Genomic DNA, 15,698 nt, shown 5'->3' on the forward strand with positions numbered 1-15,698 from the left:
AACAAACTCTTACCATCCTATTACAATCATTTTGAATTAACCATAACTAACACTATTCCTAATTCAAATTAAGGTAGTGTTACTCCAAACTTGTTCCTCATATCTGAGAATTTCACCTTCTTCAAGCAGTTTGTGAGGATGTCAGCCTTTTGATCCTTGGTGCTGCAATGTTCCAATTTTATTTTTCCTTTTGTAACTTAATCCCTTGAGAAGTGGTATCTAGTTTTTATGTGCTTGCTTCTTCCATGAACACTTGGGTGTTTTGCTAGGTCTATGGCTGATTTATTATCAATCTTCATCTTCACAAACCTCATTGCCTCTTAGTCCCAACTTTGTCATTAATTCAACCAACCATATAGCTTGGCAAGCTCCCATTGATGCCGCTACATATTCAGCTTCACAAGTAGACAATGCTACTATGCTTTGTTTCCTTGAACACCATAAGATTGGTGACTCATTTATCATGAAAACAAAGCCAGATGTGTTATTCCTATCATCTTTATCTCCACCACAATCTGCATCAGTAAACCCAATCAGACCGGCTTCATTTCCAACTTGCTTCTTAGCATAGTGTAGTCCCAACTCACTTGTTTCCTTGATGTACCTCAAAATTCTTTCAGTTTCCAAATATTGAGATGTTATAGGCTTTTCCATGTACCTATTAACTAGTCCAACACTATGAGCTATGTTTGGTCGTGTGTTGCACAAATACCTCAATGATCCTACCAATTGCTTGAATGTTGTAGAATCAACCAACTCGTCGTTGCTTTCTTTTGATAAGACCTGACATGCTTCTATTGGAGTATCAGTCCCATTACTGTCTTGCATCTTGAATCTCCTTAGTACATCATTAGCATACTAGTTTTGGTGCTTAAAAATTCCATTTTATTTGATTACAAACTCAATACCAAGGAAGTATTATAGCATGCTTAGATCAGTCATCTCAAATTCCTTCTCCATTTTGATTTTGAATTCATGAATCTCTACTTCGTTGTTGCCAGTCAGCAATAAATCATCTACATATAGGCATATCAGCAGTGCAGGTGTTGTTGCTCTCTTTGTAACATACACTCCATGCTTATTGACACATTTTTCAAATTACTACTCAATGAGGAATCTATCAATCCTCTTGTTCCAGGCCCTGGGAGCTTGCTTCAAGCCATATAATGCTTTTTTCAACATGTACACTTTATCTTCTCTTCCTTTTTTTTCTCATAACTTGGTGGTTGGCTCACATAAATCTCTTCTTCTAGTGGTTCATTAAGAAATGTTGATTTGACATCCAGTTGATGCATGGACCAACCTTTGTAACTAGCCATTGACACTACCATCCTCATTATTTAATCGTGGCCACTGGTGCAAATACTTCCTCAAAGTCCAGACCAGGGCTTTGCAAGAATCCCTTTGCTACAAGTCTGGCCTTGTACCTTACAATTTGTCCATCAGGCTTTAGTTTTATTTTGTAGACCCATTTCACATCAATTGGTTTCAGGTGTACTTGCAGGGTCATCAGCTCCCAGGTTTGGTTATTTTCTATACTTTTGAGCTCTTCCTCCATTGATTGTCTCTATCTAGGATCACTTAAAGCCTTATCATCACTGAATGGCTCTGATTCAGCCAACAAGGAAAAATAAATCAATTATCCATCTGCATTGATGGATGAGTCAGATGTTACTTCATATGGCTACAATATGACTGAGGGATGACTAGTTCATTTAGATCTCCTCATAGGTTCAGGAGCAGGTTGACTAGCTCTCATCCAATTCCACTATAATTGCCTTGCTGACTGGCCAGACTGGACTACCTGGTCTGCCTTACTAGAGTTGGCTTCACTCCAGTCCCATCCTCTTGATTCATCCAATAGTATATCCCTGCTTGTTATCACCTCGTTCTTGTTTGGATCATACAGATTGTAGGCTTCGGTTGATTCATAGCCCAACAATACCATATATTCATCTATGTCATCTAGTTTTTGTGTGTTTTGAGTTGGCACATGTCTAAAGCATAGTGAGCCAAACACCCTGAAGTGACTCACACTAGTTCTCCTCCCTATTCAGGCTTCTTCTGGTGTGTTATTGCCAAGCCTTTTAGTTAGGAAAATGTTTAAGATGTAGACTGCTGTTGAGGCTGCTTCTCCCTAAAACTTGTGAAGCATTTTTTTTTTCTTTTAGCATGCTCCTGTCCATGTTCATAATTGTTCTATTTCTTCTTTCAGCAATCCCATTATGTTGTGGAGTGTATGGTGCAGTCACTTCATGTAACACTCCTTCCTTTTCGGATAATTTATGAAACTCGTGGGAATTGTATTCCTGTCCTCCGTATGTTCTTGTTATCTTCTTCTTACATTCACTTTGATTTTCAGCCATCACTTCGAATCTTTTAAACACATCAAACACCTCAACTTCTTTTTCTTTTGATTAGATACATCCATATTTTTCTTGTGAAATCATCAATGAATAACACAAAATAATTCTTACCTCCTATTGACATCTCTTCAATTAGACCACAAACATTAGAGAAAATTACCTCCATCATTCTAAATGATCTAGTTGGCAGTTCTGTTTTGAATTTTTTCCTATGTTGTTTGGCCTGGCAGCATTCTTCATATATTTCTTGTGGCATCTAAATGTTAGGAATTCCTAGCACCATGCTTCTACCCTGCAACATTTGAATGCTCCTAAAATTCTGGTGTCCATACCTTTGGTTCCACAGCCAACTCTAAAATTTCTGGTTTTAGCAACCAAGCATTGGTTTTCATTTATCTGGATCTCAATCTTGAAGGTCCTGTTTTTAGACAGTGGTGCCTTCAAGACAAACCTCTTGGCACTACCAAATATCTTCATTTGTCCATTCTCCATATTCATAGAGTATCCCTTTTCCAACAATTGTCCAAGACTTAACAGATTGTTCTTCATATTTGGCACATATAATACATCATAAATAAAGGATTACTTACCATCTTTTCTTTGAATTAAAACCCTGCCAACTCCTTCAACTAACACTGAGCTATTGTCTGCAAATCTAATATCCCTCTTTACCTTCCCATCAATGCTCACAAACCATTATTTGTGGCCAGTCATATGGTTTGGGCAACCTATGTCAAGGTACCATAAACCTGGGCAATCATCTTCTATGTTGGTGGCATCCATCAGCAACACTTAATCAGAGTCAAAATTGTCAGTTTATGCCAATTGAACCTCATCATCTTTTCTTTTTACTTTCTTTGATTTGCATTCATCAGCAAAGTGACCCCACTTTTAATAATTGTAACATTGAATCCCCTTCTTGTTGAATTTCTTCTTGCCCTTATCAGTGTTGTTACTGCTATTGTTGTTCTGATTCTTGGAAGATTCTACAACTTCACTTTCATCAATATTTGGCTTCTTGTGCCATTTTGATTTCCCCTTTTCTTTCTTGTATTTCCCTCCATCTTGATATGATTTTTTGCTAATTCGAGCCTGCATGGCATGTGTTCGTGTATGAGTCTTATTTCTTTCTTTGATTCTCAATTCATGAGCTTCAAGTTAACTTTGTAGGTCTTCCAATTTCATTGTATTAAGATCCTTTGATTCTTCAATTGCAACCATTATATGGTCGTATCTTTCTGTTAATGTTCTCATAATTTTTTCAACCATCACCAGTTCAATTATCACTTCTCCATTTGCTTTCATTTAATTGGTAACTCCCTACACTCGATTGAAAAAATCAGCAACATATTCATTCTCTTCCATTTGCAGCAACTCAGACTTTCTTCTTAATATTTGAAGTTTGATCTTCTTGGTCTTTTCACCCCATGTGTAATATTTCACCAAGATATCTCATGTCTCTTTTGATGTAGATACCTTTGAGATCCTTTCAAAATTGTTTGCATCTACACTTTGTTGGATGTAAAACAAAGCCTTGCAATACCTTTTCTTGCAATCTTTGAAGGCTACTTGCTGCCTTTTTGTTGGATTCGTTCCAAGTTGTTCATAGCCATCTTGCACAATTTCAAACACTTCTTGATCTCCCAATTATGACCTCATTGATGCAGACCATCTTTCTCAATTGTTTCCATCAAATATTGGTAGGTTAGATGAAAGACTCCCAGCTCCATTCATGATTCGTTTCTTTCAGTCATACTTGTATTTCTCAATTTTAAGATCCTCACACTTACACTCGTGTTTCCCAAGACTTAAAACTCAAGTTCTTGATGCCAATTGTTGGAACACAATTTAGAAAGAATAGGAAAACTGAAAGTGTATTGAATTGGATTGAATTGAATTCTTTTATACAGTTGCTTGTTGTGCAAGGAAATGGTCCTAACTTTCTTAACAAACTTTTAACCATCCTAACTGAATTACCATCTTATTAAAATCATTTTGAATTAACCATAACTAACAGTTTCCATAAGATTCCTACACTGATTCTCTGACAATGACTATTGTTTTTTTGGAAGTTTACTTAGCACATACGAAAGAAAACTTATTTATGTTTTAAGTTTTTTTTAGTGCATTTAATAACTAATTGGTTATACAATAGTAGTTTATTGTACCGTGGCATTCACCATCCGGCTCGAGCACGAATCAAACCAGTGGAATGCGTCCATAGAAAAATTTCAGTGATTAGAAAGTTTTCTTGAATATAAATTCTTATTGAATTACTTTTTTTTTCTGTTTTTTTTTTAATTTATATATTATATCTTATATTGAAATTTATATATTAAAATATTATATATTTTTCTTATCTTTAGGTATTTACAAGGCGACAATGTGAAAACATTTTACATATTCTCGAATGTGTGTTTGTCAACTCATATATAATAATTACTCAAATATACTCGCTTGAAAAAAATACTCTACAAACAAAATGAATAAATTATATTATTTTTAAAATTTTTAAAATTTTATTCACAATACTACTGATATGATAAAGTATGTATATCCCGCGCAACGCGCGGGTTATATTTTAGTTTAATAGAATTGGAAGAATCTGATTTTTATAATATACTACCTTCAGCTCTACTACCTGATCTTGAGCAGAATTTCAAAGATAGATTCTTGTAGTTTTTTTAAACATAGATTCTTGTAGTGTATACTACTTAAAAAAGTTGAAATACTAAAGGATACTAGAGACATAAAAATAAAATTTGTTATCAATTTTGACTGTGCTAACACTTAGCGACGAAATACTCAAACAATAAAATATTTGGTTAGTGTTGAAATTTATACTGATGTGCATAATATATTCATCATTGATGCAACCTTTATTTTCAGGTAAAGGATTTTAATATTGCAAAATCTGAGGCTGATATTAGCTATTATGCTGGTTATGTTGGTAAGATTATTTTTAATATTAACACTTCATATAAAGTATATAAACTATCATAGTTATAAGATATCCATTGATGATGATTGAAAATGTTGTAGGATCTTCATTCATGTTAGGCAGAACTTTGACATCTGTATTGTGGGGAATAGTTTCTGATCGCTATGGTCGAAAACCTGTTATGATTATTGGTACTATCACAGTGTAAGTATATCTGCCAATAAATTTGAATGATTTCTTTAAGATATATCAATAATGTGTGGTTTTCTAATGCTAACTTGATTTCAGTGTCATTTTCAACACACTATTTGGCCTTAGTACAAGTTTTTGGATGGCTGTTATCACAAGATTTCTTCTAGGTTGTTTAAATGGTGCAATTGGACCAGTGAAGGTACTAGTTTTTAACACCTAAAAATTAGAACATGGTTTTAAATTCTGATTGTGGTTACGCTGCAAATCTTTATATTGCAGTAAAATACAAACAAATACAGCTAAAAATATCTAAATGCGTTATATTATTTAATGTTTCATCCATGACACTAGGACTTTTGAATGTGGACACCTGGATTATACATAGTTGCTTGTAGTTGACAAACTCCTCTATTTAACAGGCCTATGCTACTGAACTTTTTCGAGAAGAACATCAAGCTCTAGGACTCTCTACCGTAAGTCTCACCAATTCTTATATCCTATCACTGTTTTAGAAATCGATCGACAATTGTAACTGTGGTCACAACGTCTGTATTTTTTATGTCTCTACGACTGCGTTATACTTTCAAGTGCAATTGTGACTACCTAAGTTGTATTTGACGGCAATTTAAAACTTTGTCCACTTTGAGTTTTCAATACTGAATTTAATCATAATAATTGTAAGTGTGATAATGTTTTAGGTTAGTGCAGCTTGGGGCACAGGTTTAATCATTGGTCCAGCATTGGGAGGCTATTTGGCACAGGTACTATTTTTATTCTTTGCCTTATGAAGTATAAAATACATTTTGCTAAAAGCCTTATATTTTGTACATGTACTCATATAAGATCACTATATATGTGTTGAATGTTGATAGTGGCAAAAATTCATGTACAAATTTGTCATTTATTTCTCTAATTCTTGGGAAATTTCTTCTTGCAGCCAGTGGAAAAATATCCAAATATATTTCCAAAGGATTCCTTTTGGGATAAGTAAGGAACGCTTTTCTACTTTTTAAAACAAAAAATGAAAACGGAAAATGTTCTATCAGTTGATCCTTTATCGATATGTGGATTAATCATTTTCAGGTTTCCTTACTTCTTGCCCTGCTTTATAATATCAGGACTTGCATTTCTAGTAGTTATTGGTTGTATATGGATTCCGGTATGTATATTTGGTCTTCTTTATGTTTTATGGTTTTTATTTGTTAAAAATTTATGATGAAATTTCATAATGTAAAATCATGTTTGTATGATGTTTCTTACTCAATTCTTTAAACTACACGCAGGAAACACTGCACAATCACAATGGTAGCAACGAGTCCAAAGATGATGCTGAAACTTTAGAAAACGGAAGCAACATGGTTGACAAAGAAAAGACAGTCCAAAAGAATGAAAACCTCTTCATGAATTGGCCCTTCATGTCATCTATCATTGTTTATTGTGTTTTCTCACTTCATGATATTGCTTATCAAGAGGTATATTTCTAATTAATGAGCTTAAAATGCATATGTAGCATGAGTACTTGTAGAATTGTTAAGTTCCTATATCAGGTACGTGTACTAATGGTATAGGTACATGTGCGGTACTCGTGGATATTTCATTTTGTCTCATTAATCTATTGGGAGTAAAACTTGTGATTTTCTCATTATATTAACATATTGATATATAATGAAATAATATCATTTGTGTATTTGAGTTTCTTTGTTATAACCGAATAGTTTTTTGACTTTTAAAATTTTCACTGTGATGTGAATTGAAAATTTTAACTCTTTTAATTAATTTAAAAAAATAAAAAAGTAAAACTCATGTTTTTTCTTGATATACACATTCCTTGATTCATGCTTCTTTTACTTGCTTTCTGTAGGTTTTCTCTTTGTGGGCTGTCAGTCCTTCAAGATTAGGTGGTTTGAGCTTCACAACTGATGATGTTGGTAATGTTCTTTCAATTTCAGGTGCATCTTTGGATCCCTTAATTTAATTTAACATTTGTTTTGAGGATGAATTCATTGATCAAGAATTTATTCTGAAATGTGGCTTTTTTAATATATTTTGATGTTAAATGCCATATATTATATACTAACTTCTGAAATTGTCAGGTCTAGCACTTGTCATCTACCAACTTACCCTATACCAATATATTGAAAAAGTTTTTGGACCTGTTGGCATTGCCCGAATCACAGGGGTTAGTTTCATCTAATTCTAGCAAATGTTGAAATTCTGCAATTCATTGAGTATTATATGAAATGTGTTCTTATACTATGATTCTATATGCAGTTTTTCTCCATACCACTTTTGCAAAGTTACCCCTTCATAGCTATGTTGTCCGGCATAACTTTATACATTGTCATTAGTATTGCTTCCATAATGAGGAATATTATTGCTGTAAGTGTCCCTTCTTTATTTATTTAACCATTTATGAAACACTAATTTAGACACGGACACCAACACTAATACATAGAAATCAATAAGAATAATTTAAAAAATGAAAGTGTGATTGAATGTAACGTATCATATACGTCAGTCTAAGATACTGACACGTGTCAAACATTATACACGCACTCAATACAAATGATAAGTGGTACATGAAGTAATATCGAAGATTTAAATAAAATAAATTAGATTGACTTCACTAAAGTTTTAGAAAAGGTTATTTGTATTCCAGATTTCATTTATTGTATTATTTTTTATGGATTTAGGTAACAATTACAACAAGTTTATTCCTTATACAAAATCAAGCAGTGGTATGTGAATTTATCATCTTGGTTTCATCAGAAAGTTTGAAATTAGTTTTTGATGGAATTGTGGCATATGTATATGACATGTTGATTCGGGAAACAGGAACAACGCCAAAGAGGTGCAGCTAATGGAATTTGTATGACAGCTATGTCTTTTTTCAAAGCTATTGGTCCTGCTGCAGGTGGTACGATGTGAGTCTACCTCTAATTTCTTGCATAATATGAATATAGGTCACTAAAAGGGATTAATATTTCAAATGATAATGCTATAAAACTTGCATACTATTGTACAGGTTTCATACTGCATGATCTATAATAAAAATTATTCAAAAAATAATCGGAAACTATTAACATTTAGCTATAAAAAAAAATAAAAATCTAATCTATCTATGGCCGAAATTACATCCCAACCTCCTTACTAACTATTTTTTGACTAGATTGAAAGATGTAGACTACTTATTTCCTTTAAATTTAGATATCTAGAGTTTAACATAAATTACTCATTCCACTTTGACCCATTTTTGGTTGACAAATTTTTTGTAAGTAGAAATTTTGATCCACATGTTTTCTAAGTATAATTATGATATATTAAAATTCATTCTGAATTTTCTTTTTCTTCTTTCTATGATCTTGGTCAATGCAGATTAACTTGGTCACAAAAACGTATGGATGCTTCTTTCCTCCCAGGTATGATGCTCAACCTTAAATGGTCAACATTTTAACTAGCTTTAAATGCCAATTTTTTATTATTTTTTCACCAAAGGTTATCCATTAATAGGAATGAACAGAAACAAACAATTTTCAAAAGCATGAAGTCATTTTATCCAACATAAATTCATATTTTGCAATGTATTAATTGACAATTTATTATTGTGCATAAAACTGCAGGCAACTCAAATGGTCTTTTTTTCCCTAAATTTAGTTGAAGGAGTTGGAATACTTATGATGTTCAAACCATTCCTTGGCGAAAAGAAGAAAACACATTTGGTTTAGTTACACTGATATCAGACAAACTTTGCTAGAGTTATGCAGTATTATTATCACTATGTCGTTATTGAGGACAGTGATTGGTAACTATGATGCATTATTAGCACCAGTGTTATTTGATTTTAAATTTATAGTACCAATTATTAATTAAATGTATAAAAGAAAATGAAAATTTATCACATAAGAATGAATGAAAAATACTGGAAGTTGTGTTTCTCTTATATTGGAAACATGATTCTCATTTATTATCCCAGTGATTTAGATATCAATATGCTTCTTAATACATCTTGTATAATTCTAGTTTGAAAATATTTTTATGTAAAAAACTCATCAGATCCATACATATAGGAATAAGATACACAGCATGGTTTAACAAATTGGTTTCTACTATCCCAGATGTAAAATACAACATTAGCCTTCTAATGAAAATCAACATTAACTACTACATTACGACAAAATCCAAGTCAATACTCCACAGGACAAGTATCTACATGTTGATGATACCTTCAAGTGCTCATACCATTCAACTCACCAAAATTTTGCCCTTAAAATTAGGCATGGGGCAGGGTAATCCAATCAGAGCCAAAAAATAAAATTTGCCTTCACAATGATATTTGGATGGATTTTGACATTGGATTCTTTATCTGTCTGTTAAATAAATAAATAAATAAATAAATGCATAAATAAAACTTCAAGAAAATTAATTAACCATAGTGAGATAGAAAATTTCTATTGAAAAATATAAACATGTGTGAGATGCATGCATATTACCTAAGATTTGGTCTTATGCTAAAAGTACTTGCGTAAATGTTCCGATGAACTTTTAAGCTTATGATATACAAAATTTCACAGAACTAGTTTTCAGCTTATTTTCATAAGCTTCTTAAGATAGTTTACAGTAGCAACTTATACAAAGTTTGTGCAAAGTTTATCACCATTTTCTCTTCAATAGTAGAAACAACCTACATATAAACTCTCATTTCATAAACACTTATTGAATAGGCAATTAATTAAAAAAATTATCCAAATACTCCCTTATTTTAGTTTAGTGTACCTAAACCATCTCATTTAGTGTTTCGTGTTTGGTGCCTAAAGATTGGTATGTAACACCTTAAAAGCTTATGTGGGTAACCACTAACCAGAGTTGCATAATAATATCCCAAGCACCTGATTTTTTAACTTGTTGCATATGTGGGTGAATTGTCAAAATAAGCACTTTTATAATACTTTTAGTAAAGTATTCATGCAAGTTTCAAATAACTGAACAGTAGCATATACAAAGGAACTTCTCATATAAGCTAAAGACTAATTTATGTTAAAATTAGCTTGAGAAAATAAGTTAAAAACATAGTCTTTAGTCAGTTATTATTATGAAATCATTCAAACCTGGAAAGACATAAAAAAACTTAGTAATCCGTAAACATGCAATAGATCCACAAACCTATTTTAGCCATGAATAGACTTCCAATCACCATGACTATCTAGGAGCAACTGCAATAAAATGTCATCCAAAGAAACCACGGCATTTCGCTGATCCACAAAAGCATTTATTTCTCCCTCTGGGTGCACTACTACCCTTAGCATGACCATCAGGGACAATTCCATAATCATATGTTAACTCTGCCATCGGAGGAATATGTCTAAGGGCGAAAAACACAATGTGAATAAAGGATTGATTGTTTTCTGCATATAGGATGGGCTGCCAAAACACATTTGGGGAGCAACTATGATTCATAAATCTAGCCACATTTCCAACATTCTTGGCACTTATAATTAGAGGCGATGGTATAGTATAATCTTCGCTCGATACTTTTGAACTTATATCTTCCAATAAGCTAGGTTCATAATTCCACTTGAATGGTTCATATATACGGCTTGTATCAAAAACATATTCATCTCTATCTCCTTCGGTGTTCCGACATAGCTTGGCTCTGTCAATAACTTCTCCTGCATACTCACAAATAAAGCTACCGGCACGTATTGGATCGAGGGTTCGTAGCCCCCACCCTCTATTCTTTGTTTTGAACACTTCCATGTGTTGTTTTATACCAGTCTGGGATACTCGATTTTTGCAGTTAGGAAAACACTGACACATAGGGCCACATTCATGAATCAGTGGCTTCCGGCCCACCAGAATACTATTTGCAGCATAAGGAAAATCGCCTCCATTTCTTTGAATGCAAGAGCAGTTCAAATCACCTGGGACACATGCTTTGTTACAATGGCAGCCTAAAGAAGGCTGCACTATACCAAAAGATTTTGGTTTTTTGAGAGACTGGAAATAAGTGAAAAAAGCAGGACCCTTCTCACCATCAACATCATTGACGAGCGATACCGGAATACTTTCAGCTCCTGTGGAGAGGTCAGCAAGAATAAAACCATTCCTTGAAGACGAACCAGCCATCCACTTTTGAGCCAATCTCCAAGCCGCAAAAGCACTCGGTTGTCCAGGCAACCTTACCAACTTATACTTAAATACACCACCACCAGATTTTCCCCTTTCGATCCAAGAATCTTGGATTTTATACAAACCGTCATACATATAGATTTTTGCACTTCTATTCATAGCATCTCTCAAGCCGCGGATGACTCGAATTTCGTTGTGCCTTTGCGAACTTTTGTCCAAAGCAAGATTACCCCTTTGAAGCTTCTGATCAGTCACATGCTTATCTTTTTTGTTGAAATTCTCACCTTGGCCACTATAAATTAAAATATTATTATCTTCAGTATCGTCATCATATACTCCCGAAGAAACAACACTTAACGCCACAGGTTCCTCCTGAGCCTCATCCTTAATATTCGTGTAGTCAATTCCACCCATTGACTGACCATGCAAACCCACAAGACACATTTCCATTCGGAAAAAGAAAACATCTCCAACCTCAATCCCAGGTACCTCTCCTACTCTTCTCCTCATATTTGTCCGAACCCCTTTGCACGTCAAGGCATTGCTTGCTCTGAGATCCGCACGCTTGATAGCAAGCACTGAACTCAATTCCTTCGACTCTTCAAGTTGGCATAGCCTTCTCCGAATCGAATCAAAAGTCATGAGCACATGAGTAACCGTTTCCCGATCACCGTCATCTTTTAACAATGGACTAATACCAACCGAAGAACTCGAATCGTCACCCTGCGTCTCCCGATTTTTCTTATTCCTTTTAAGAAACTCCTTGCAGTTCTGTACATTCTTCGCACAGCGCTTCCGTTTATCATCTAAGTCACCATTCAACCCCTCCAAACCGACATCTCCATCGGCTTGTGTGTTCACCTCTTCATCATGTGAACTCTTGTAGAACCTAATTGGAGTCGCTTTAGCAGCAACAGGACTTTCTTTAGTTACTTTAGCATCAACAGGAGTATCTTCTTCTGTTGCTGTGGCATTAACATGAGTTTCTTGAGCTCCTTTTGGAATAGGATTTTCATGGGGTTTCTCCAATGAATAAAATGGAGGAAACCCATATGGATAATTACCAGAGGAAAAAGATTGAATACATTTTGGAACCACAGGAGCTAAACTACGCAAGGGTTTTGCTTCTATAATCTTAGATTTGTCAACTGAATCTGATGCATGAACGGTGTTGTCTTCCATCATAAACCCTTTCAACAAAACATAACAAAATCAAGTTTCAAATGCATGAAATTTCACATTTTTACTCTATAAAAGCATAATAATGAAGTAGTATCGATTATTTTGATGAAAATGGTGTTTTAAATGTGAAATCTTAAATGAAATGAGATTTTAAAAAATAGATTTTATTGAGAAAATAGATTATGTAAAAATTTGAGAAAGTTTACCTAAACTTGAGTAGCGGTTGAAGCTTCAAATGGAGAAGAAGAGAAACTGGGAAGAGAAGCAATTGTGAAAGAATGAACGATGAGAGTGAGTTGTCTTTTGGAATTACGAAATATTTTCTACATTTTATTTTTTGCTTCCAGTTTTTGTCCGTTTGAACTGCTTATATGGTGAGGTGTAATTTTATTTTGCAAAAAACAATAAATAAAAAATATTTTTAGTTTTAATTTGTATTTTTTTTTTTTTTGACAATATTTTAAAGTTTTTCTAAAAATTTATTTTTATAAAATATTAAAAAGAAAAGTGAAAACAAAATAAATACTTAGATGAGTCATTGAAACCCAACTCATCAAAACTTTTAAAAAATAAATTATAAAAAGAGTAAATGTTTTTTTATGGAATAAAATGAGTAATTAATTGATATGTTGGACTATTTGTCAACTAAATCAATTGTGATAAAAGAGCTTATACAAGAATATTTCTCGATCTAAATAATGTCTTTAGAAATTAAAGTTTGCTTCGCTAAATGATGAGCAACGACATTAATTGTTTTCTTCCATATGAACAACAATAGATAAAGAAAATAAAGAAAGAAAATTTCGACAATTGACAGCAATAGAGTCTAACAAGAGTTATTTAAGGAAGGGGAATGGATAGCTATGACAATGTTAAGGGAGTCTAATTCTACCATGATGTGACAAAAATACAAATCTAAGGCAAATTGGAGCGTGATCTAAAATTCATAGCTTCAGCCATATTCGAGTTAGGGAGAGTAATAATTTTCCATGTAGCAGCACCTAAGACCACACTTTCACCATCTCTGATAACATTACCAATTCCCCATACATCATTTTGAGGACATGCATCATCGACATTGATTTTGTATGAGAGGCAGATTGCAGAATAACGATGTCTTTGAGAAGTGTGTGCAACATTAGCTTATGAGATATAAGCAACTAGGTATATTTTGGATCGTTGGTGAGATCAATGAACTATGTAAAGGTAGAAACTATATTAAGTTCAAAATAACTTCTTTGTTCAAAACACACTTCTAATCAAGTTAAAAGCATATATACTTGACTTAAAAAATCCAAAATTATCCCTTAATTGGAACTCTTCCAGCTCAAAGTACCACAATATATTGGTTTGGAAATAGTGTTAATGTAAAATATCGTCTTCCTTATCATTTATCAAGAATATGTTTTTAGTCAATTAAATACTCAAGGACATTCATGATTACAATTTAATGACCTTCACTAAAATAAAATCAATACTCTTTTATTGTGCTCCAAACATATGAGATATATGGTCTAATACATATAATGATCTACAAGATAATTCCAATTTCCATAACACTTAAAAAATGTTGCCTAAGTTTTTCATCAATAAACATTTATCAACTATGCTTTTACGCTTTATAGGGTTATGTTTATTTGATGAGAGTCGTACACTTTTTTTTTACTTTTAGAACCAAAATCAATAACGCTCCAACTAATATCTATATGTACACAAGCTCACAAGAGAAACTATGAATGATTTAAACATCTTGACTAAGAGAAAGTCTCACCATAGTCTACACCATAGATGTGGATGAAACATTTTGTAGCACACATGTCTTAAAGGTATTCAATATACCATTCGTTCTAGTCTTCAATTGAAGACCCATTTGCACCCTATATCCATCGGGGTAACTCCAATAATGTCTAACCTTGTTGGTTCACATGGATTCGCTCACATTTTGTGACAATAAAACTTATGGTATCTATCCAGATCTTGTATAACCAAGTTAAGCGACATGCCCACAACACTTATGGAATTTACTAATATTCCATTACCATAGGTCTTGTGCTGCTTGGATTTCTCCAAGTTCTACAATTCTCCCATTGCCTCATATTTAACACATTTAGGAAATACATAAGTTTCCACTATAAACTCTTTATCATTGGAGACTTTGTACGAAAAAAAAACTTTAGTTTTCTAAGGATATACTACAAATTACATTTATTTAGTTTGGTTTCAACTTGACAACTCAAATCTCCATAAATGTCGTTTTAAGCCTTTCAACTCATTCCATATCTCATATAGAATTTTTATTCTCTTTAATGGAAACATGATATCTAGTTAAGAAATAGTTGTATAAAACTCATTTTTTAGAAAGAGTTATTATTTTTGACTGACTCATAATAAGACTATGTCTAACAAGGTTTAATTTAGAAAGTCGTCAAAACTTTTAGCTTAAGTATTTACCATTGTCACGTATTAAAAATGAACATGGACCCACTAAAAGAAAATTGTCAAGGTATGTCATAGATACAATTATCCCAAAACAAAATAAGTACAACCACCACATGAAAAACACTAAGGCCTTATACAACAAAAACTAATATGATTATTGCAAGACCCATAATTTTAAAGTATACTTTATGTATTTTAGTGTATTTTGGTATTGAACTCGGATGCTTTTTAGCCAAAGTTATTAATATTTTGGAGTTTATATGACCAAAAAGATATTTGATGCCCGATTAAAATTACTCGTCGATAAATAAATTAAATTAAGTACGGTGAATCCTTTACGAATAATTTAATGCCTTATGGGTGAAATGGTAATTTTAATAAATATCTAGATATTTGGAGATATTTGTTAAAAGTAATTAATATATAAATATATATATATATATATATATATA

At 32.9% G+C, this 15,698-nt stretch overlaps 2 protein-coding genes across 2 annotated transcripts in view; one reads left to right on the forward strand and one right to left on the reverse strand.

Annotated features, from left to right (window-relative positions):
- The window catches only part of LOC101507396 (protein ZINC INDUCED FACILITATOR-LIKE 1-like), a 31,032-nt gene extending 21,561 nt beyond the window's left edge, over positions 1 to 9,471 (forward strand). Inside the window, exons 3-17 of the mRNA XM_073363701.1 lie at positions 5,256 to 5,316; positions 5,409 to 5,511; positions 5,596 to 5,698; positions 5,919 to 5,972; positions 6,198 to 6,260; positions 6,437 to 6,486; positions 6,583 to 6,658; positions 6,783 to 6,971; positions 7,361 to 7,448; positions 7,593 to 7,678; positions 7,771 to 7,878; positions 8,193 to 8,237; positions 8,335 to 8,423; positions 8,875 to 8,919; positions 9,122 to 9,471. Of these exons, the coding sequence (XP_073219802.1) occupies positions 5,256 to 5,316; positions 5,409 to 5,511; positions 5,596 to 5,698; positions 5,919 to 5,972; positions 6,198 to 6,260; positions 6,437 to 6,486; positions 6,583 to 6,658; positions 6,783 to 6,971; positions 7,361 to 7,448; positions 7,593 to 7,678; positions 7,771 to 7,878; positions 8,193 to 8,237; positions 8,335 to 8,423; positions 8,875 to 8,919; positions 9,122 to 9,224 (1,263 nt within the window). The 3' untranslated portion in view covers positions 9,225 to 9,471. The remainder of the gene's footprint in view (positions 1 to 5,255; positions 5,317 to 5,408; positions 5,512 to 5,595; positions 5,699 to 5,918; positions 5,973 to 6,197; positions 6,261 to 6,436; positions 6,487 to 6,582; positions 6,659 to 6,782; positions 6,972 to 7,360; positions 7,449 to 7,592; positions 7,679 to 7,770; positions 7,879 to 8,192; positions 8,238 to 8,334; positions 8,424 to 8,874; positions 8,920 to 9,121) is intronic.
- A 42-nt stretch (positions 9,472 to 9,513) lies between these two features.
- LOC101507703 (histone-lysine N-methyltransferase, H3 lysine-9 specific SUVH3-like) lies at positions 9,514 to 13,148 on the reverse strand. Its single transcript, XM_027331208.2, has 3 exons — positions 13,014 to 13,148; positions 10,660 to 12,815; positions 9,514 to 9,866 (listed from the first exon to the last, which is right to left on the reverse strand). Exon 2 carries the CDS (start codon positions 12,808 to 12,810, stop codon positions 10,723 to 10,725), a length of 2,088 nt encoding a protein of 695 aa, XP_027187009.1. The 5' UTR covers positions 12,811 to 12,815; positions 13,014 to 13,148; the 3' UTR covers positions 9,514 to 9,866; positions 10,660 to 10,722.
- Between the last annotated feature and the right edge of the window lie 2,550 nt (positions 13,149 to 15,698).

This window comes from Cicer arietinum, chromosome 7 (assembly GCF_000331145.2).
Source record: "Cicer arietinum cultivar CDC Frontier isolate Library 1 chromosome 7, Cicar.CDCFrontier_v2.0, whole genome shotgun sequence".
Classification (NCBI taxonomy): Eukaryota; Viridiplantae; Streptophyta; class Magnoliopsida; order Fabales; family Fabaceae; genus Cicer; species Cicer arietinum.

What these genes read in the sequence shown, in the direction of transcription:
- LOC101507703 (XM_027331208.2), bottom strand. Translation starts at nt 12,810, where the DNA reads ATGATGGAAGACAACACCGTTCATGCATCAGATTCAGTTGACAAATCT.